The sequence below is a fragment of the Pteronotus mesoamericanus genome, unplaced genomic scaffold (assembly GCF_021234165.1).
Source record: "Pteronotus mesoamericanus isolate MK-2021 breed Mesoamerican mustached bat unplaced genomic scaffold, CSHL_Meso_final scaffold_54, whole genome shotgun sequence".
Taxonomy (NCBI): Eukaryota; Metazoa; Chordata; class Mammalia; order Chiroptera; family Mormoopidae; genus Pteronotus; species Pteronotus mesoamericanus.
The window spans coordinates 29,881,658-29,905,449 of record NW_026555321.1 but is presented as its reverse complement, the minus strand read 5'-3'; the positions used below and the strand labels follow the sequence as shown (position 1 = coordinate 29,905,449).

Sequence of the window (23,792 nt, the reverse complement as noted above, 5' to 3'; positions counted from 1 at the left end):
TTTTTCCCCACATGGCTACGCTACTCTTGTTCACAAAGAGCAGTTGCTGTATTTTGCCATGTATAATGTGCACCCATGTTTTTGGCCCAAACTTTCAGGAAAAAAATCTCATGTTTTAATTTTTTAATTCAATTTTTTATTTATATTTAGATACTTGTTTTTTTGTATTTTAAAGGAATTTTAGCATTTATTTTTTAATATATTATGGTACAAGAAATTTTATGTAACAAATAATTACAAAGCACAAGAACAGACACAAGGCATTTCAGGTACTATCCATGTATAATATGCATCCTTATTTTTCCCTCAAAAATTTGGGCAAAAGAAGTGCGCATTATACATGGCAAAATACGGTAATTAAAGTGTGCATTTTTAACGTGATACACATTGAGTCAAAATGTTTTTATTTTTCAGATCTCCCTAAAAACCCCACAATCATGTAGTAACAAATATTTATTGAGCACTTAATAATGTGTCCTGAGCACTTTACATGTCTTGTCTCCTTTAGTCCTTGCAGCAACCCTGTGAGGAAGGTACAGTAACCCCTGGTTCACAGAGGAAGAACTGAGCCTTAGGAAAAAGGGTATACAGCCAGTACGAGAACGTGATGGAGTTCTCACATCTGCCTTTACCGCTCTTCTGCAAAATGCAGAGCAGTGACCTGTGTGTATTTTCTCTGTCTCTCAATTTCAGATCTTCTGCTCAAAGGAGGTCCTGCTGAACCTTTAAGTCAGTGGTTCTTTCCTATATTTGAGTCAAAGAATTTGATCAAAGTTGTGGATCCCTTTCCCACAAAAATACACATTGACAGAAAAATTTGTATACAAATAAAGAAGATTCTCTCTTTATTTGTATGCAAATAAATGGTCTAGGGCCCATAAGGCCATAGAACCAATAATTTAGGTGATAGGAAGAGAAAAGATTCTTTTTAGATCTTTCAAGTGGAAGTTCTTTTAAAACTGCAAACAACATTACTTTTCATACAGGTGAAAAGACATCTTGCTGTTGTTTGTGCCTCTGCCTCTTTTGCCCTGATTATAAAAAGTAGTAAAGAACACAGTTCTTCTGAGGTAATAGTACTATTTTCCCCAACTTATGAGTAAAGAAACTGAAGCACAGAGAAGTTAAGTAATTGGTTTTGTCACACAATTATAAGTAACAGAGTCAGGGTCAAACACAAAATGTGTGTCACTGCATCATCCTGCTGCTTCGGTGTGAGTAGCCTTGCCAGGTTTTAATTTTTAAATCTAAGATACTGTTTCACCTATATAAGAATGTATGTTCATCCCCATGTAAGATAAACAGGATGCCGACAGCTTGGAGATTCTTCTGATGAATCAGGATTAAGCAGCCTCATATTCTTTTTTAAATACAGCAGAAGCCAACTTCCTCATTTAACTCTATGTGAGCTGTAGCAGTTTATAAGCTACGATATATTCATTCTTCCATACACAGATAAAATGCTCAAGGTGAAGCATAAAGTTACATATGTATTTTACAAGCCAGTTGCCTTCGTAGGTGTTTTTTATACTAACTTCTATAGGTAGAGGCAAAAGCGTGTGAGTTTCCCAGTGTCTTCAGTGTTCTTCGGATCAGACTTCCCACATGTAGCGGTGGCCTCACATCCCATGAGCGCATCCCAGCAGCACTGTTAAGTGTGGATGCTTCTTTGCCAGGGCAGAACTCTGTTGTCTTACTATAACTTTCAAGTTTAAGAAATTAAGCATGTAGTTTTACTTTAAAATATAGTTTAAAAATTATTATGGAAGAAGGGGCCATTTCTATTAGGATGCTTATTTAGCTTTATGTACATAACCATAATCATCCTTTTTTTCATGTGCAGTGGAGACTTTAGGAGGTACTTGAAAAATATTTACTGGAATTTTCATTTTTGCTTTCCAATAATAACAAAGGCTCTTTATGTTATGAATGGGATTTATCTGAAAATGTGAAACCTAAATTGAAAATAATACAGAACAAATTCTGACAAAGGATGGCCATTTTCCTTTTATATTTACCAAAAAGCATTTGGTCTACCAGTTTTAAATTACAAAAATTTTCATACTTTGTTAAACTGAGGTTAATTTTCTTTGCAACTTAAATGAATCTCTATAATAAAAACAAAGTAACACATGCTCATGGCAGAACAGTTAGAAAATGCAGAAAAGTGTAAAGAAAACATTTACCTATTGCCTGCCATTGAGTAAAAAATAACATACATTTTGGCATGCTACCTTCCCGTCTTTTTTACACACTCTGTTGTCTTTTAAATACTGAAATTCAAGTGTTATTACTAACAGGATTTCTGTTTTGCAGGTATCAGCGTAGTGTAGAATGGGCCACAAAGCTCATGCGAAGACAGGTTCAGGATGAGAGTACAGTGCATAGAATCCTTGAAGATTATACAAGACCACTTGAGCATCCTTGCATAAAAAGGAATGAAGACATTCCATTGCATGATGAGCTGAATTCTGAAGTAGTTTCCAAAACAGAAGCCACAGTGGAGAAAGAGACACTTTATGTGATGAACGGGGGCTCAGGAAAGTCAGATGACATTGAGGATCCCAACAAGCAATCAGGCCGCCTGCAGGAAGGCTCTGGGCATGACCCACTAACTGCAAACGGCTTGGATGAACATATGTCAGAGGACACTGCACCCCTGCCCCAACAAGTCCGTTGTGGCAAACAAGATGTTCTCCTCCCCCAGGGAGACACTCAGGACAGCAGGCAACGGGCAGGTCTCCTCTGTGCCAGAGAGAGAGGCCCTGATAATGAGTATGTGCTGGTGGAGGAAGTTGTGTGCGATGATGTCAGTGAGAGGGAAGATGCCCCAAATGAGGAAGTAAGTAGAAGAAAATAAATCACTTCTTCCAAAACCATCTGTTCCTGGCTCATAGGAGATGTTGGCTAATTGGGTGTCCCTTGCTTGGAACTGGTGGCAGGCCCATAGTAAGCACCCAGCTTATGTGAGAGGCAATCATGACACCACACTGCTGACACTGCATGGGGACCAGCAAGCGCTGGGTCCTGCCCTGGCGGCTCAGTAATTGTGAGGGCTATTTGAACTAAAACCTTAAAGTTTGTGAATAACTTAACATTTTAAAAATATACAAATTAAAGTAGGTCCAATAATCCTCCCTTGTTTGGGAGGGGGAAAAATGCAGTGGTGATTGCACATCGTCTTGTGTACCCGCAGAGGCAGATCTCAAGTGTGGAAGTCGGGCATCCCAAGAGAAGCCCTGGGAAGCAGATTCACAGCCACTTCATTAAGAGAAACGCTCTCAGAGTTGCCGTAGAATTATCTGTAATAGCTAAAAATGAGAAACAGCCTAATGGTTAGGTGGTAGTATGTGAAACACCCACTTGAAGAAGTATTATCTAGCCTTTCAGATGAGGTTTATGATGTTTCATTAAGAACCTAGGCCCATGCTTGTGAGGTGCAGTGAAAAAAAAGCAACACATAAAATCAACGAACAAAAGGATCACTACAGGAAAAATTCATGGGGCAAAAAGAAAGGAAATAAATAAAAATGTTAGTAGAAAAACAACTTTTTTTCTACGTAAGTAACAAAAAAATTACTTTTTAACAGTATGAATCCAACAAATGGAAATCTGGGAAATTTATAAGAAAATTATTTTAAAATGCAGTCTCCTCTGTATAATATCTAGTGCTTTCATTTATTACATATGTATTTTACTTCTTTCTTTTCAGTTGGCACAAAAAAAGAGGTTAATCTGCAGAAGAAATCCATTAAGGATCTTTGAGTATTTGCAACTCAGCCTGGAAGAGGTATGTTTCCAGCCTGTTCTCTTTTCACCATTTGGTCTCTGGGACTGGGCAACACTGTATCGATGAGTCTACCTCAGAATGCAATTCTGAGTGTAATTTAGTAACTGAGTAATCAGTAATTGAATATCACAATTTGGTATTGAGGTCACCCTAGGCAGCTTCCAGAGTAGGCCTGCCTAAATTTCCCTCCTTAGTCTTCATTTTATCAGTTCTAAGATGTGTTCTCTAAGTTCTATAGAGAAGGCGTTCTCTATATCATTCCACAGAGGTTTTAAGGGATTTGTCTAAGCACTTCTTTTCACATCAAAATTTTAGATTGGCCGAATATTATGTTACTAATTTTCACCAAGTTCAAAAATAGTGGTTTATTGAGATAGAGTTCACATACCATACCATTCACTCATTTAAAGTTTACAGTTTAGTGGTTTTTAGTGTATTTGTGGAGTTTAACCAACTTCTAGTAAGCTGCGCTGCATGCTTCAAGACATGCAATGACTGCTAATTACTAAAGGCACTCGGGTATTTCCTTCTGCAGAATTGCTAATATATGCAAACAGTAGCTACTTTCTCAAAAGTTGGTTAAAAAAGTGGCTTTCTAACAACTGCATCGTGTTTTTCCTCTGATTTGGAGTTCCTCTAGCCTGTGTTCGTGTGACATTCAGTCCTTCCTCTATTTTGCTTACATTTATACTGTACATACACATGGGTAATTTCATAGATGTGTTACCAGGGAAGTAATTGTGTCTCCATAGCCTCTTGATTTCCTGGTCTGTGCTTCCTTCCTTGCAGTGAAGCCAGTGATACAAAGAATAGACTTTCAGAGCAGGAAAGGATGTTTGGAATTACTTACTTCATCTCCTCATTTTACAAATGAGACCACTTAGTCTGCTGTTGAATACAGTAGGCTCTAGCTGTCTGTGGCTATTTAATTTAAACTAATTAAAACTAAAAAAAAATTCAAAACCCTGTTTCTCAGTTATGCCAGGTACATTTAAAATATTCAACAGCCACATGTGGCTAGTGGCCACTGTATTGGACAGCACATGTGTAGAACATTCCCATTGTCACAGAAAGTTCTCTTGGACAGGACTGTGGATACACGTTCTCTCGGTGCTTGACCTCTCTGAGTCTCAACTTTCTTCTCTGTAAAATAAGGGTTATGGAACACCTTGTTCATAAGATGTTCTAGAAAGTAAATCATGCATGTAATGGGCTCGGCACAGTTCCTGGTATAGAGTAAATGCTCAGCAAGCGTTAGTGCCCGCTATTCATGTCATTATCATCATTATTAAGTTACTTTTAAAAGCTATTTAGTAGCTAATTGGAACTCTTTCTTTCACAACAGTATTTTTTAATTTAAATATAGTTGGTATATATTATTATATCAACTAAAAAAAAATGTTTATCCATATGAATCCAACAAATGGGAATCAGGGAAATGTGTAAGAAAATTGCTCATTTTAAAATGCAATCTCCTCTATATAGCATTTAGTGCTTCCATTTGTTCTGCATGTATTTTCTTTCTTTCTCTTCAGTTTTAGGTGTATGCAGTCCATATGCAAAAGTATTCACTGGATATTTACTGTATGCCAGGCACCGGGCTAAGTACTAATAATACAGAAATAAATAGAATATGGCTCTGGTCCTAAACATAGCTCAGGAATTATTACTATTCAGTGTGATAAACACAGTGTGAGAGAGATAGATACATCTTGTCCCAGTGTTGCTCCTCCTATGTCCTTGTACCCAGTGCCTGACATCCATTAGGTACTTAATAATTACTTGTTAAATAGATGCGTACAAGGTATGGAATTTGCACAGAAACTGATGGAGTCCGGAGGGACACGCGCTAGCTGGAAAGACTTTATAGAGTTGGTGATATCTACAGATGCTAAAGAATAAATAGGGGATTGCCAGATGGACACAGGGGACGGTATGGGCTCTGGGTCACCCGTCATGCAGCTCATCACGTCACCCAGGAAGTGACCGCAAAGGAGGGCTAGATTGTGGTGGGTGTCACTCTGGTCATGGTGGCCCTGGAGCATTGCAGGCAGTGATGTAGGGGAGTGGCAGAAACCAGAGTTGGCACCAGTATGAACGTGGGCTGGAGGGCTGACCCATGAAGACCCTCCCAGGCTCCCAGCTCTGGGAGGTGGCAGCAGTAGGCCTGGCGAGAGTATCTGGTGTAGAAACTGAGTTCAACGTTACTGTCCCAGGTGTGTGAGCAGTTCCTGCTTTTAGTGACAAATAAAAAGCCTCCTTCCCAACACTCCCTGAAAAAAGGCAAGAGTAATAGAAGAGTGTAGATGAGGTTGCTCTGCATTCCTGGAAGCTGTTTGGCTCCTGAGAACACTCCAGAGATATATTGCAGAAGTTTTCAAGGAACATGCAGTTAAAGCTGGCTCTGCTTCTCAGTTCTGTTTGTCAGACTTTCTTTGAAAGGATCACCCATGTTTGGCACACCACTTGTACAGTTTAACTTATTTCCGTAAACATCCATCAGGAACACAAGGAGCCCTGCTGCAGTGACTCAAAGCACTTCTTTTTTAGGGGTTGAATGGTACTACCACAGCCGATTTAAAGATCTGCCTCTCAGAGCTCTGTTACTGAGAGCTGCTTTTCTGTTATAATGATTTGCCCTAAGTAGATTTAGTGATAGGACATTAAAATCATCGTTAAACTCATCCCTTTATCTTATTAGTACTATCAAAGCAAAAGCTTATCAGTGAGATCTCAAGGGACAAAATCACCAGCCTCCACAGACCACTACCCCTCCCCCTCCACCATCTACTGATGATTTAATTCTAAGTAAAACCAACTCAGTTGAATTAAGATCCTCTCCATCTGTATTAAGTGCCTAAGATCAGTTTGCATTGATTCATAAAAGCCATTTTAGGTCAATAAAAATGAGACATTGGTTTCATCAGTTCTTAGAGAAATACATGTTTGCTAATAATGGAAAGTTTCTGAAGAACTTAAATTCTAACATACCAGGAAGGAATTTCTTGCTAGGCAAAAATTGGATTGATCTTTTCCAGACTACACTATGTAAATGGTTCTTAGAAAGGGAGGAAAACTAAAATGAATTGAGCACTTAAGTGCTTTGCAGAGCTTTTTAAATCTTGATGAAATTTAATCTCATTAAATCTTTAAGAAGACTTTATCATTCCCATTTTATAGGTGAGGTAGGAGAGTTTAAGCAGACTTCCAAGGCCCTGGATGTTAATGAAGATTCCATCCCAGATCTGTCATATGTCAAAGTTCATTCTTCCTGTTAACAACATTCTGAACCAAGAAAAGAGAAAATGAAAGGGAAAAAAGGACTTGCCTGTCCTTTAAGGAACCAACTTTGTCTTTTCTCTTGCACTTTTAGCAACAATTAGTGTTCAGCTGAAGGGAGGGACAGATATTCTGTAATAGTAAGTGGGTAATGGGAAGGGTAAAGATCAAAATAAGGTTGTTGGACACCGGGGAGGTCATCACCAGTAGCTGAAAGGAGAAATAGAGCATAGTGTCCACACTGAGGAGGAAGGAGCTAAAAGAGCCCAGTGTGCTCCAGGTGTCTCTGGTAGTTTGGGCCTAAGCCAAGGGGCAGGATCCAGGGACCTATCTCTTTATTCTTTCAGCACAGGCATTGAGCACCCACAGTATGCTATACCCTTTTCTAGACCTTTGTGCTCTCACAGAGTTTGCATTCTATTTGTAAAGGCACACATGAGAAGAATATTTTCAGACAAAAGTGCTCTTTTGAAGAAGACAGTCAGGACGGAGGTTACTTAAACCTTGTGGTTGGGGAAGACCTCTCTGAGAAATGACCTTTGAGTTGGGGGCAGATTATGCCAGATGTGAGAAGAGCAGTTAGGAAGGCAGAAATGAGCTTAGTGTGTTCAGGGGACAGCAGTGAAGCCAAGACAGCTAGAGAGACTGGTGGTCATACATGGAGGGGCTGCAGGTGGAAGGAAGCAAGAATGCAACAAAGCCCTTCAGAGGCTAATAGTCAAGGGAGCCACATCTTTATGTTTTAAGAAAATGGCTCTGGCTCCTGTGCAGAGTGAACTAGGAGGGACCAAGTGAATGCAAAAAGGCCTTGGCAGAAGTCCAGGCAGGAACTCTGGCTGGACCTGGGTGATTGGGACTGGCAAGTAACGACCTTCATCTTCAAAAAGCTCTAGATTTAGATCCAGGTAAAACTAAAATAGTAGCTCTGAAACCACTTTATTCTCTTCAAAATTATTGAGGATTTCAAGGAACATTGTTATGTGGATAGTATCTGTTGACATTTATCAAGTCATCTCCTTAATTGACTTTATTCCTAGGTATTTTAGACTTTTTGATGCAATTGTCAGTGGGATTGTTTTTTTTAATTTCTTTTTCTGGTAGTTCATTATTAGTGTATAAAAACAACAGATTTCTTTATTTATTTGATATCTTACAACTTTGTGGAATTTGTTTTAATAGCTTTTTGGTGGATTCCTTAGGGTTTTCTATGTATAATATCATGTCATCTGCAAATAGTGACAGTTTTACCTCTTCTTTTCCAATTTAGGTGCCCTTTTTTTTCATTTTCTTGCCTAATTTCTCTGGCTCAGACTTCCAATACTATGTTGAATAAAAGTGGTGAGAGTGGGTGGTCTTTTTTTACTGGTTTTAAACCAGTCTGCAACATTTATGTTTTCTTAGATTTTTTTTAATACTTGAAAATTGTATGAACCATTTCTGTTAAGAATATGTGAGTACTTGATGATGATTCAAGGACATTAATTTGTATTTGAGGCATAAACCAATCAATCTGTAATAATATTTTTCAGGAATGTGGAATAGTTTCTAATGAGAATTTTCTGCTTGCTCCTTTTAGGCCTTCTTCCTGGTCTATGCTTTGGGATGTTTAAGTATTTACTATGAGAAGGTAAGAAGTTATATTTAGATACAAAAAACTTTAAATTTTCCTGATGTTAAAAGCAGGTTGTAGTAATTTCAGTTGCTTCAATACAAATATATCTACTTTCACTGAATAAAATAGGAATTGGCTTTTTCTCTAAGTTTCAGCCTTGGGTCCTGAATTGGAACTGCTCAGGCAAGAGCTAGCGTTGACCTTTTTGGATTGAGTTTTATTCCCAGAGGTTAGGAGAAGAGCAATATCTTATATAGAACCAGGAAATCTATGTCAGAACAGTAGTAAAAATTGATAATAAAAATAAAAGCTACCAGTGTTTAGCACTACTTCAGGCTGTTTATTAGGTGCTTCACATACAATACTTCTAATCCTTACTTCCATCTGGTAAGAATTTTATAAGTAAGGTAAGTGAGCCTCAGAGAAATTAAACAATTCACCCAGGGTCCAATGCCCATGATTTTGCAGAGTAGTCTGCTTCCTCTAGAAGAAAGGTCATCCCATAAGGAGTTAATACCGTTGCTTGCCTTCTAGTAGAGGAAGTGGAAGGCTGGGCCCACAGATGGAAGAGAGACTTTCCACTGTACGCTTTTTGTACTTTTTCAATTTTGAACCATGTGAATATAATAAATATTCAAAATAACTCAAATGAAGTTAAAATTAAAAAAGAGAACAGTAAATAGACCAGAGAAAGCATATTTTATTTTCTTCTTGGAAGTACATAATTTTACCATTCATCAAGTTCTAATTGTATAAATCTTTTTCACAAGTATTCCGTTGGTTTGGAAATTGGTGTCTAGCTGATGGGTGACTCATTTTTCCAGATGGTGGCCATTCTTAGCCCACCCTGTCTCCTCTCCTGGGCCTTAACTGAAATTTGTCAGAGCATTCCATTTGCGACATAGAATCCTCAACATCTGGGACACGGTGGGCTGTCCATATTGGAAGTTCAGCCTTCTATACAAGACTTGATTCTCAAAGGAGGGATTGAATGTTTCCTCGCAGTGGGATTTGAAGGCCACACACATATGGAGATTCCACCTTAGGAACAACTCCAAAAAAGTAAAAGGGAAAAAACCCCATAACTCTAACACATATTTATGGTATTAACATCCTCATCTGAGCCAGCTGAGCAAATCTTTTCAAGTGACTAAACCCTAAACCAACTGAAGTATTGACCATTTTACTAAGCACTGAAATGAGGCAAAAACTTTCCAAACTTGGCTAGTTTTTGTTGTTGTATTTTTTTTTGTACTGATAGATTAGAATGTTCTCTGAACCGAACCATTCTGTCTCTTAAGTCCTACATTAGAAACATAATTCCCTTATAAGCAGTTGGATTATTAATTTATGCAATCAGATAAAGGCTCTAGTTTCAAAAACTAAATGGACCATTATTCAAAAGCTTTTTACAAAATTATTTGTGACCTTCTTAAGCATGGCCTGACATACAGTAGCTACTGTTTAGGGTCTTTTGGAACACGCGGCCCTTGTGGACTTGTTACATTTGAGTACCAGCGTGCACTCGTTCCTCCACCTGGAATGTTCTCCCCCAGCCACCATTACCACTTCCTCCCCCTGGACCTCCACCACTCCCTTTCACTTGGCTACTTCCTTCTCATCTCAGATGTCTTTCAGGGCAGCCTCAGACAGGAGCCACCTGTATAATCTAAAATTTTCTGGTTGCCACATTAAAAAGGTTTTTTTGGAAAAGTCATGCAGTGCCCTGACCGGTGTGGCTCAGTTGGTTGGGCAAAGCGAAAGGTCACTGCTTCAGCTCCGTGGCAGGGCCCATGCCTGTGTTGCGGGTTTGGTCTACAGACAGGGTGCGTACAAGAGGCAATCAGTCGATGTTTCTCTCTCTCATCAATGTTTCTCTCTCTCTTTTTCTCCCTCGCTTCCCCCTCTCTAAAAATAAGTAAATAAGATCTTAGGAAAAAAGGTCAGGTGAAATTAATTCATAATGCATTACATAATTTATTTAACTCAGCAAATCCAGAATTATTGAAATGGGTTTTTTTTGTTGGCTTTTTTTACATTAAGCTTTTGAAATTTCGTATGTGTTTTACACTTGCAGCACATCTCCGTTCAGACATGCCGTTGGACAGCACAGGTCTAGAACTAGTTAAATCCCCTTTGTTTTAGTCACTGCTTTAGCTTCACACTTATAGATGTTGATTCGCTTGCTGAATGATGAGTACATGTATTTTTTTAATTAATTTTTAACTTTAGGAGCCTTTAACGATTGTGAAACTCTGGAAAGTTTTCACCATAATTCAGCCCACATTCCGGACTACCTACATGGCATACCATTACTTCCGAAGCAAAGGCTGGGTGCCAAAAATAGGACTAAAGTACGGAACAGACTTACGTAAGTAATTCGTAGCTTGGTAGGTATGAGAACCAAGGTTTGCATCAGATCCTAGGATGAAAATCAGATTGGTTATATGTGCTATTGCTGATCTTTTCTAAGAGGTTCTTCCTTCTGGCACACATAAGAATATTGGATATTTGGATTGGGTTCAGAGTATGTCCAGAAAGAATGAAAAGGCAATCTAGGAGAAAAGCCCAGGAGTAGAAGCATGAGGCCCCAAGGCAGGCTTTTCCTCTCATCTGCTCTGTAATCTTAGAAAAGAGTTCTACGGCAGCCGCTCCCCCCATCTCTCAGTAGCCATGTGTTCACGTGATATAGGACAGTCCCTTGTCCTCTGGGCCTCATTTGCCTCATCTGGCAAATGAGAATAATTATTGTAACAATAATTACAGCTGTTTTTTATTGAGCCAAGCATTGTATTAAGTGTTTTACATTCATTATCTCATTTAATCCTTACAGCAGTCCGATGCAAGGGGTACTTACTATGATCGTTTTTCTAAGAGGTAGACTGTAGTTTTGGGAGAATGGGCCATTTGCCTCTAACAGTTTTCAGGACCAGTAACCTATAGAGCTGGACTTTGAATTTTGGGGCCCAGACTCTTAGAACTTATATACATTTCTTCCTCCACTGTTCTTTACCAAGTGAGGAGTCCCAGCCAGGTGAGCACTTCATTCAACAGAATTACTGAGGATCTTCTGTGATCCAGGTCTTTTTAGGTGCCTAGAATATAGAGGTAAACAAGACCAACACAAAGCCACCTTGATGGAGCAGCTTACTTTCTGGTGGGGGAGGGCAAACAAGCAAACAGATATATACATAATATGATTTCTCATGCTTATAAGTACTATAAGAAAAAAAGAGCGGAGTAAAGGGATAGAGAGTACAGAAAGTTAGTATAAGTGGTCAGGAAAGCGCACTCTGAAAATATTGTGACCACAATGAGGGAGCAGGTCACTTGAGAATTTGGGGAAGAACACATAGTCAACATGAACTGGAAATGCAAAGGCCCTGAGGCAGGAACAAGTTCAGCCGGTCTCAGGAACAACAGAAGGACAATGTGTCTAGAACTTAGAGATCCAGGGCAAAGTGACATGAGGTGATGTCTGAGCATTAGGCTGGGGCCAGGTCACGGAGGGCCTGACAGACACTTTGGATGTTATTCTGCTGATTGGATGTCTTGGGAGATTTAGAGCAAGGGAGTGATTTAAGTTTAATGACTTGATATAATAGGACCCTCTATCTGCTTTCTTATTAGTAGACTGCAGGAAGGCAAAAATGGAAGGAGAGTGACTAGTTAAGGGAGCCAAGCACAACCAGCCCTGTGGATGGAATGGACGTGAGATTTGTGGGTAAAAGAGGAATCAGGGATAATGCCTAGATATTTGGCTTAATGTTTGGGACATTTTAGGTAAGCCCATGGGAGATAGTGTGAAGATAGGCAGGTCTGGAGGGCAGCGGAGCATTGAGACGTAAAACTGGAGTCGTCGTTATGTAACTGGCACTTAGAGCACAGGCCCGGGTACGTGAACATGGTCGGCGCCAGCGTCTCCTTCAGTAAGTCCCCACAGTTGCTCTCCTCATCTGTCAAGAGAGAGTGCTTCCTCGATGCTTTTCAGAGTTGTTCGTGAGGTTGAATCAAAAATTGCAAAATATTTGAGAGGGCTTCTAAGTCATGGCCCAGGAGGTCTTTTGAGCTCTGTCAAATACTTGTGTCATATGCTTTTGAGTCTTTTTAAATACCCAAAGAAAACCATTTCAGTCTTTAAAATTTTTAAATGCTCTAAAGTTGAATGTGCTTAACCTAGATTCATAGGATGGTCTTCAGGGGGCCCCTTGCACCCCCTGAAATCTTTTTTCAAAATATTGTGTTTGTAGATTGGTGTGTTTTTCTGGGTCAAGAGTACATAGTTTTTATGACATTCTCAAAGAGGGTCAGCAATTTAAAATAAATGTTAGGGATCACCCATCTTTCTAAGATAGATGGTTTATTTTGTTTCTTCCGTGCCTGGATTTCAGGTACAGATATCCTAACTCAGAGTTACCACAGAAATGATCAGGATCAGCTTGAGATTAGTTTGCTAGGTTTCCAGATAATTGTGTTGGCCACAGGTCACATTGCTTAAATAAGTGATGTGCCTGTCTCATGTTTCTTTATTGGCTTCCTGCCCTTTTCTCCTTTTCCTGTTCGTGTAAGAATAGCTGCTCAGTATAAATGTTTGGCAGGTCTTCTCCAACTTTCTCATTATATGCTGCAATTTGAGTAGAATTTTCCAGTGGACAGGCTACAGTGATACATTACGAGGTGGCTCGGGGTGATGGAAAGAACACCCTTTGGGTTCACAGCCGGCTCTCGTTCTTACTTAACCTTCATACTCCTGTGAGGTGTGTGGTGTGTGTGACCTCAGGCACATTTCTTCATCTCCCTGAGCTTTCATTTGGTCACCATATAACATGGATAACAATACTTTCTTTATAAAATAACATCTTTATTTTTTTAAAAATTAGTTGCAGGGGAATGGGGCCTTTGTTGAGTGCCTTCTGAGTATACCTTATCTCACGTATTTTAAATACTCAGGCCATATTTGTGGATGTTGAGAGAAGTTTCCTAACTTAAAAATAAACTGCCTTATAAGGATGAATAAAAGAATGGACAAGCAGACAGATTTTCAAGAAAGAAAAGAAATAAATCAACCGCTATTTCCCAACTCCCCAGAGGCCTTTGCCACAGCTGGGACATATCATGCGCTTGAAGCTGCCTGTATAATTAATGTGAGACCAGGTCCCTGGCCCAGCAGCCATATGAAGGGTGTCTTCACAGTTGCTGCCGTAGCGAAGGTTCACAAGCAGTGCTTCCTACCCCTTCTCTAGGCACAGCTGCTCCATGCCGCTGGTTTTTAACAGTATTATTTTAATTTTGAAGGCTAGTGATATAATCACATGTACCTTAGAACTGCCAACACAGGTTAAATTCAGGACATTCACTTAGCAGTTGTTTCTGCTTACAGAGCTAATGACTCATGACAAAGGGCCGTTATGAAATTCACATCTTATCAGGGAAACTCTTCCTTGAATAAATCTTGTCAGTCAAATTTCATTCCAGGAGCAGTATTTGGAACAAGTGATATGGATCTCAAGTGCAGCTGCTGAGCTAGTTTACCTTGATCACCCACTGGTGAAAACAAGACTAGAAACCAAGGGAGTGGAAGGGGAGATGGGGGGGACCTTTCTTTACATTCCCCACCCAAAAGCTCCTGTGGACGTTGGCTCCTTTGGCGACCAGGAACCTTGCTTTGGTGCTTTTCTTCTCGTTTTATTTAATCTTCCTACTCCTGCAAGGCATGTGGTGTTCACCTCCCTGCCCGAGACTGTGCCTCCAAAGTATGCTCTGTGCAGTTCCAGGATCCGCATATCAGAGTCCCTGGCCCCATGCTTTGCACGGCAGCTCTTGACCTCCACTAATTGAATTACCACTAGTCCCCCATTACCTGACCTTTCACTTTTCTCGGTTTCAGTTATGTGTGGTCAAAGTAAGTCTGAAAATACTAAATGGAAAATTCCAGATATAAACAATTGATAAGTTTTAAATTGTGCATTGTTCTGAGTAGCATGATGAAGTCTCTTACTGTCCTGCTCCCTCCCGCCCAAAATGCGAATCATCCCTTTGTCCAGTGTCTCCATGCGGTAAATGATCTCCATCCGTTAGTCACTTAGTAGCCAGCGAGGTTATTAGATCAACTGTCAGGGTATCGCAGTGCTTGTGTTCAAGTAACACTTACTTTACCTTAATAATGGACCTAAGCCATTTACATACCTTTTATTACAATATATTGTTATGATCTATTTTATTAGTTGTTAATATCTTACTGTGCCTAATTTATAAATTAAACTTTAATATAGGTATGTATGTATAAGAAAAAACACATATATAGGGGTTTGGTACTATCCGCAGATTTAGGCACCCACTGGGGGTCTTGGAACCTTCAGGCATAAGAGAGAGGACTACTGTAGTAGGGCAGACTGATCTCTGAGTGGTGTGTATGGTTATGTGATTTTTCCCCCACTTGACTTTGAATTTCTTAAAAATAGGTATGAGCCTTGCTCATCTCCAGCACCAACACCTACATCAGTACATGGCCAGAGTAGCTCAGACACTTGGAATTACATTGATTCAACATGCATAACCAATTGTCAAACTTCACGTTCTTGATACACTTCAAGCTCTTATTCTAGAGAGTCTAAAATGAGAGGCAAGAGAAGAATCACTTGAACTTGACTTTGGAATTCATTTGTGGAGTAGGTACAGGAGGAGGGTCATAAGGTCTTAGCAACAGATTTGCTTTACTTAATTGTATTTTATTCCAGAGGGGAAACAGTTTGGGTTTTAAAGAGACTAGAGGGCAGATTGCAGATTTCCTACATAAAGATAATTGGGTGGTTATGTCTCTCTGAAGAAAAGAATTAATAAAGTAAGATTTTGGTTTCGGGTAGTTATACATTTTCTTTCTTTTTCTTTGCAGTGCTCTATCGAAAAGGACCTCCGTTTTACCATGCAAGGTTTGGAGTGATTTTTAAATAAGTTAATGGCTTAAAGGGACCTGAAATTTCTGGCATCCACTTTACTTTCCAGTGCCACAGAAACAATTAGTCACGTTCCTGTTGGCCTGACAAAGATAAATACTATATGCCCATGCCTTAAACACCATCATTGTTATACTATAAATGAAATAATTAATAGGTTATGATAATATGTCTTTTAGTATTAAACATTGAGTTAACCTATGTAGTAATTGTTCATCTTAATATCAGTGAGTATTAGTATCTAAACAGTTGAGTGAATTCTTGACTTTCATATTGGGAGAAATATTTCTGTTCCTTTCCTATGTGTTGAAATCAGTCTAAAATTTTATAACAAAGTATGAGTTTTTCATTAATATTTTCTCAGTAACAGTCGGGGGGAGTTGAGGATCGGACGATGTACATTTTATTTTTTCTGTAATTTTGCTCTTGGTAGGACAAACAATATTCTTTTTAAAGAGATTGATTCCATGCTTTTTGTTTTTACAACACCCTTTGTGTGTTTTTCAGTTACTCTGTCATTATTGAGTTAGTTGATGACCATTTTGAGGGCCATCTTCGCAGACCTTTCAGTTGGAAGTCACTGGCTACCTTAAGCAGAGTTTCAGTGAATGTCTCCAAGGTAACATGAGCTCTAGCATTACCTGTCACGTAAATGGTTGGATTTTTTTTTCCTTAAATGTAGTAGAAATAAAACTCACTTGTAGAAACTTCAGACTATTCTATCAGTGAAGTTCTGGAAGATTGGGCTAGACCCTGCCCTCCTTTCATGTCCACTCCCACCACCAGCTGGTTCTAATCCAGGAATTGAGCTTCCAAATTTCCGGCAGTGATTGGTGTTGGTGGGCATTGCCTTTCTTCTCTGGGATGCCTTTGGTAAACACAGCCAGCATACGCTCCAAATTCACCCACACCTTCAGAAAGAAGTCCGAACACTGACACATTTCTTTCCAAAGTTCACAGATCTTTTGAAAAGGCAAGAAGGGAATTAATATGTTTTGCTAAACACTTCATGTTTTTTCTTACCACCTGTATATTATCCTCATCCTGAGAGTGAGGAACAGAAGAGTCAGAGGCGTTGTGAGTGAGCCACCCGTGATCATGCAGCGCATATGCAAAACTGGGGCTCAAACCCAGAGCCAGCTGACTCCTGGCTGTGTTCTGCTTCCTGCTGCCCTTAAGATAAGAGGGAAGTCGCCAGGACTATAAAGGATGAGAGCCTTGTGTGTTCTCTGTGATTCAGTACCTTGCTAACTAAAATTGTGGGCCCCCTCCCTACTCTGTCCCACTGCTGCTGGAGGTATGGTGGGAGCTGAAGCTGTCTTGAGCACAGGTTAAGTTGCTTAGGCTTTGGCCTATAAAAAGTAACTTAGTCCTATATATAGAAACAAGGAGTCCCCACTTACTGTTTCTTGTTTTTATGCTCACTTTTTGAGACTTATAGCACATATTTAATATTTTAAATTGTATGTCTATAATCAGTATATCTACTTTATTTGCATTCTCTTGACATGTTAACAATGACTGACTGGCAGGTCCTTAGTCTAGAGTGTGAGCCCGGTTTCAATGCTCCCAGGAGGACACTGATGTGCTTTGTGATGTTTTTAGGGACACAGTGCGAGGGAATGGAGACTGCCTCCGTTTCCTGCTGATGCACTCAAATTTGTACTCTTATTTTGTGGAATATGGAGATTATTTTTCATTTCTCAATAGGAACTCATGCTATGCTATTTGATTAAACCCTCTACCATGACTGACAAAGAAATGGAGTCACCAGAATGTATGAAAAGAGTTAAAGTTCAGGTGCGTAAACTCAGAGATAATTCATGTCATACCAAAGATTCTGTTCTTTATATTGTGTCCTTTTGAACATGTGCTCCCAAGAAAACAAATGAAACCCATCTTGCCTTGGTAAAGAAAATCTTCTCAGGCCCTTCCCTGCTAAACCCACTCTCAAAGCCTCCCTAATTCCTGATGCTTCCTTACCTGCAGTGTGATCTGGTTTCTGTCCTCACCAGTCAGCTGAAGGTGCTCTTCCAGATGGCCTGGAACCTCCTGGCCAAGCCAGAACCTCTCCTGGGTCTCATTCCCAGAGACTAGAAATGTTGCTGGTCATTCATTCCTTCTTTGAGCTCATCTGACTTCTGGGATTCTATGTTGAGCTGAGTTTCCCCTTGTTTTCCTGGCAGGCTTTTCTCTGCCAGGGACGCCAAGTTCATTGTCTAGTCACCCAGTGTTTAGTATTTCCATCCCTCACCCTGTCTTTGACCCCACCCACAACATCCAACACCTCATTGTTTTTCTGTAACATTGCACCCTTCCTTCTTGGTCTCACTGCCCCATCCCACTGCAGACCTGCTCAGGGGCTGCAGCGCCTCGTCCCTGCATTTTGTCCTGCCATCCCCACTAGGTTCGCTTTTCATAAAATGCCAGTCTATATCTACTTCTTCTCTTTCCGTGCTGGCTTGGATATAGCAGTATCATCATAGACTTGGTTTTGATGTTAAAGACAAGTTGTGTACTGGCACTCCTAATCCTGGAAAGTGCTAGTAGAATATGTCAGCTGAGGCAAGTTTAGCTTTTAAAATCTTTGCATGGTTATGGTAGATACTATTTGCACGTAAGGTTTATATTGCTATGTTCACATTTTCTCCAAATGTTCAGTTACAAGGAATGGGAACAGGTATCCTCATTGTATAGACAGCTTTTTGCAAAATGCATGTTCTTTCTGTTTTTGAAATTCAGTCGTCTTTTTTTTTGTTGTTGTTGGTTACAGGAAGTGATTCTAAGCCGTTGGGTTTCTTCACGAGAGAGGAGTGACCAAGATGAACTTTAACAATTCCACCCCAGATTTCTGATTTTACCAACAAATATTTATTGAGTCTCCTACAATAAGCCAAGTTCAGGGCAAGGTAAAGAGTCCTCTTATTGTAATTGGTCATTAATTTAAAGGTTTTAAATGGCATGGTGCTCCCAGAACCAGAAAACTTAGTGTTTTAAAAAATAAAGTTACACAGGAGAGAAAAATAGCCCTGGGCTGGAACTCCAGATTCTGTCCTTAAGTCGGCACTGACTGTGACTGACCCCTAGCTCCTCGCCTCTGGGCCTCACTCTGTCCTCATCTGTTCAGTGAGGACACTGAGTATATGAGTCACAAGAAGACTCGTCTAGTGGAAATTCTGTGTTCCTCTGATTTTACCTTAAAGTGATAATAGTCTACATTTATGTGGCACTCTACAGTGCTCAAAGCAGCACTTTTATACACAGTCATCTCTAGTTACCCACATCCAATCTGTTCCTGAAAGAGTGCTGGAAAGCCGATTTGGGGATTGCAGGACGTTATGTCCCATTATTTTAAATGGAAAAAATCACACATTTCTGCTTGTCCAAGAACTTCAACCAATTACTCAAGAACATAAAAATCTGTTTAATATTTAACAAGGATTTCTGAATCATAGAAAGCATTTAAAACATCAATTACCTAATTTTTGGTCAGTGAACTAATTGGTAGGCATCTTTGTGTAAAATATACAATATTATGCAGTATTAGACAAAAATTGCGTCTTGCTTCAGTGAACTTGTTATGAAATAAAAATAGGTGGTGAAATAATGTATAAAGATACACAATGAGTGCACAATATTGTGTTAGTAAACACAATAAACAAAGCTTTTTCTTAATTTATTAGATCTCAGTGAAGAGTTGCCTGAAGCATAGTATTTGGAGACAAGAGGAGGGTAATGGACAGAGGGTGTGGGGGTGCGGTTAAAGGGAGCCAGCGTAGGAGTGAGAGGACACATGTCTGAGACTCATCCACTGTCCAAATTCAAGATACTGGCAGGAAGTCTTCTCCTTGGCACTACCGATTGCAGAAGTAGATGGTTAAGATCCATCTTTGGAAGCTGAGATGAAAAAAAAAAAATGGGTACTTGTTTGCATTCCCTTGCATGATCTTAGAGCTCCTGACAGCCTACGGATGCTAATAGTTCTTCAACATTTTTACTGTTCACTTTGCTTACTCCAGGATCCGTAGCAAAGTGAAAGACTTCACTTTGAATCATCACTTTCTCAAAACATTTGTTGTCGATCTTCTGTATTTCATTGATCATTTATAGCGATGCTTCTTTGCAAGCCTAATCAGTGCATCCGATGCCTTTATGGTAAACACTCTTCTATAAATCCTTCATCAAAGTACGATCCTTCTATCAACACTCCATCTCAGGTGCTTTATCATCAGCTAATATGCGTCAAAGCTTTTTTTTTTTTTTTTTTTATTGTAAAGGCTACAGTAAAGACGTAGAGAAGCCAAAAGACCACATAGATACTTGTAACTGAAAGTTCCAGAAGACTGCCCAAAGCATCATCTTTAGTCCAAGAAACCTTGTATGAATCCCCTTCTTTACATATAGGACTTGAACACCACCACATAGCAGGCCATGCACTGCTCCGCATTACCTGAGGGCCCTGGCGCTTCTAGAATGATGCCCCTCTCACAGGTTTTGGTTTCCAGCTAAAACCAGTATTAGCTTATTTTCGAAAGTATTAAGTCCTAGCACTTTTTTCTTACCTTCTGAAATAAATGTTTCAGGTGGCATTTGTTTTCAAACTAAAGCTCCGATTCATGAAGATTGGAAGTTTACTTTGTGATAAGCCCTCCTACAGGAGATTCTGCAGTTCTCCTGGAGATGCTGCAGCCTCACTGAGGGTGGAAGTGGCTTCACCCACGCCCTTCACAGCGTCAAGCTTAGGTGGTTCTCAAATCTCTCGACCCTTCCAGATTTGCTTTAAAACTGAAGTCCTTCACCAAATCCTTTATCTCCTTTATTACTTTCCAGTTCTCCCAAGGCGTTCAAAGCCGCCCACTGTACCCACATGTATTCAAGTGGCATCAGGCTGACTGGCCCCACAAGAATTTCATTACAAATAGCACACCACGGTCAAGAACATCATGAAACTCTGTGGAACCATCTTTCACAAGTTATATTTTGTCAACCTAGTGCAAAAAGAAAATACAAAAGAGACGGATAACTGCTTGGCCAATATTAGATCCCTTATATCAGGGGTCCCCCACCTCCCTCCTCCTGGTCCGTGGCTGCTGGCATTACCACCTGAGCTCTGCCTCCTGTCTTTCCACTACCCCACCCTCACTTCTGGTCCATGGAAAAATGGTCTTCCCTGAAATTGGCTTCTGGTGCCAAAAAGGTTGGGGACTCCTGCCTTATATGATCACTTTTCTCAAGGCACTATCACTTCCAACTGTTTTTTTCTAATGCAGGGGTATTTCCTAGGCCTCTAAAACTCACCTACCTTCTCCACAGGCTTTTCCACTTCCATAGGAGACATTTTTACTTAATAAAGTAAGGAAGATCATGTGGTAATAGACCACACGTCCAAACAGCGCAAGCATCAGTCATCTAAGCAGCGCATGCTGTTTCCTCTTTCTGGTCCAGACTCTTACGACTTGAATGATTTTGCTGCAGGCTCTTAAATATCCATAATTTTTCATTTGGATAACCAATGTAGGGTAACTTTTTTTTTGCACATTGTTACAGTAAATATTCAGATAATGGGAGTTGAGGTGGGGCAGACACTCATTTTCGTTCTTATTCCACAACAGCTTTTTGAGGTCAAGGACCTCCTGAGATCCACAGGAGAAAGGTTTGAGGCTCAGGTATATGGCCACTAGCAGAAATACAGTCAAAGGACTTGACCAAGGAGCTCCTGTATTCAGTGCCTTTACGTGATCTCCACAGCTAGTGACGCCAGTCTAGAAAGTCATATGAAGTCAGAAATACAGCCCCATTAGGGCTTGTCCAGGTGGAAATGAAAGAAGGCTGCCCTCCACTCCAGACAGGGCTGGGTATGTGCTGGCATGGTTGGATTGTGGCCCTCCACCTCAAAGCTTGGGCTGTAGCCTGAGATCCTTCTCCCCAGGAACCTGCTATGCATGTAATTTTACATACACCTTTACGAAGTTCACAGATTCCATAAGGACCCTCTGTGGATCCAAGGTTAAGAATCTCGAGCAATGTGTGGTTCTTAGCTTTTAGTTTCCCCAGAGAGAATTCTGTTGAAAGCTAGGTAGCAGAATGAGGCTTCTAGAAAGGACCCATTTAGATCTCAGCTCTACCTCTCAGTGGTTATGTGACTTTGAGCAACTTACATTCCCTTTATGAGCTTCAATTTTCCTATCTCTAAAATGGGGCCGATGATAATATTTACTTCATTGTGGTTATATGGATAAAGGAGCACTCAAAAAAACACCCGACCCAAGGGGTTTCCCCTCCCTTCCTGGAAGGAGTGACTCAAACCCATCAAACTGGCAAAAGACTAAGAAGGCACAGTGCATATGTTCAAAGCTAAATCTGGTTTGAGAACTGAAATGTGTTTATGGAAGTTAGGTTTATCTGATAACAAAAGCAAACATTGTTTATGCACAGAAAGTGGAGAAGTGCCAGGACTTTGTAGAGGGTCCTCTGTGTGCCAAGGGGCTATTTTGTCCTTTGAGTGGGTTGAATTTCCTATAGCCTATCTTCTAAAGAACCTGTGGCCAGAATCAGGCAGCCACCATTGGAAGTGCTAGACCAGCCCAGGAAGTAGAGGGGCACCCATGTGTGGTTCTGAACCACAGACCTGCCCTACCTTTAAGGCACCACCTCCTCAGATTAGAATCCATCGCCTACAGTTTCCAGGATTCTTGAACTATGTGTAAGACTCATTTTGATATTAAGTTTCACCAATTCCTTGATCTTTCTGATTGGCCTTGGGGGCATAATGGCTAAGAGCTCCTTGGTCTGGAGTCAAACCTAGGTTTGCATCCCAGCTCATCCACTTACTGGCTATATGATCTTCTGTTTCCATCATCTATAAAATGAGGTAATGTTATCAGTGTACTCATACAATGGAATACTACTCAACCACACACACACACACATGAAATACGTGCTACAGCGTAGATGAATCTCAAAAACACACCAAGTGAGAGAAGCCAGACACAAAATGTTGTATATTGTTTGACCCCAATTTCATACCCCAGATAGGAAAATCCACAGAGAGAAGACACAGATCCGTGGCTCCCAGGGGCAGTGGGGAGGGAGGACCGAGAAGCAACTGCTGAGTGGTTATAGAGGCCTCTTTCAGGGTAATGTTTTTTAACTCAGTAGAGGTGGTTGCACAACATTGTACTAAATGCCACTGAATTTTTTGCTTTAAAATAGGTTTATGTTACATGAATCTCACCTCAATAAAAAAATAAAAACAATAATGTTATCAACCCCAGAGGGTTGCTGGGGGATTGTGTGGGTTGGGCCTTACAAGTTTCTTTCCACAGTTCCCGGCTCACAATGTACTTCCAGTACTTTGCTGCTGTGACGATTCATTGTGGGGGAAGGAGGAAGCACTCGGCCTTGAGGACGGCAGTTACCTGTTATCTACGAAGGCAATTACTTGTGTAGTTGACTATTGTTTGTTGATTCTCTTAGCTTTCAGTTTTAGAGGTTAACGGTTCAGACCGCATCCCCCAGCTGTGAGGGGAAATGGTGACATCTACACCTTTACCGCCCTGGATCCTCATAAAGAGATTCACTTCTATAAAGTAATTGGTTTATATGCAGTCCCTTATTATTGATTAGTTTTTATTTTGTCATTATTTTGCCTTTATTGTTAAAACATTTTCATTTTCTCTTTTTTAAAAAAAAAAAAAGCAGCTATCATTTACTTAAATGAGGTGTTTTAACTTAGTTTCCCCCTGTGGGGGAGCAATTGGGTTAAAAAGAAATGAAATGTTTCTCCTCCCCACCACCCACCTTCCATTTATGATTTGCCAACCAAATTGAATTTTTAGAAATATCATTACAGACTCAAATAATTACCCCATGAATGTTAACTTCCTTAAAGCTGTTACTGAGGCCCATTTTTTAAATTGAGATATTTAAACCTATCAATTTATCTTAAATCTTTGCTTTTTATATATATGTTGAAAAAATCTTAAGACTTGTTACCATTTCGTGAAATATGGGGATGTCTCACTTAATATGAAAAAGCATATTTGTGAAATTGTTAAACTGAGAGGTAATTTGTTTTTTATTTCAAAGCAATCTAATTTAAGTGGAAAGTCTTAAGCACTTAAATTTTTCAGAATGTTTACATAGTCTGAAACAATAT

At 39.9% G+C, this 23,792-nt stretch overlaps 1 protein-coding gene across 1 annotated transcript in view; it reads left to right on the top strand.

Annotated features, from left to right (window-relative positions):
* The window catches only part of TSEN2 (tRNA splicing endonuclease subunit 2), a 33,913-nt gene extending 14,961 nt beyond the window's left edge, over positions 1-18,952 (top strand). The window contains exons 5-12 of the mRNA XM_054595049.1: positions 2,317-2,842; positions 3,713-3,790; positions 8,646-8,696; positions 10,914-11,052; positions 15,574-15,610; positions 16,142-16,253; positions 17,345-17,434; positions 18,408-18,952. Of these exons, the coding sequence (XP_054451024.1) occupies positions 2,317-2,842; positions 3,713-3,790; positions 8,646-8,696; positions 10,914-11,052; positions 15,574-15,610; positions 16,142-16,253; positions 17,345-17,434; positions 18,408-18,467 (1,093 nt within the window). The 3' untranslated portion in view covers positions 18,468-18,952. The remainder of the gene's footprint in view (positions 1-2,316; positions 2,843-3,712; positions 3,791-8,645; positions 8,697-10,913; positions 11,053-15,573; positions 15,611-16,141; positions 16,254-17,344; positions 17,435-18,407) is intronic.
* The last annotated feature ends 4,840 nt before the right edge of the window (positions 18,953-23,792 follow it).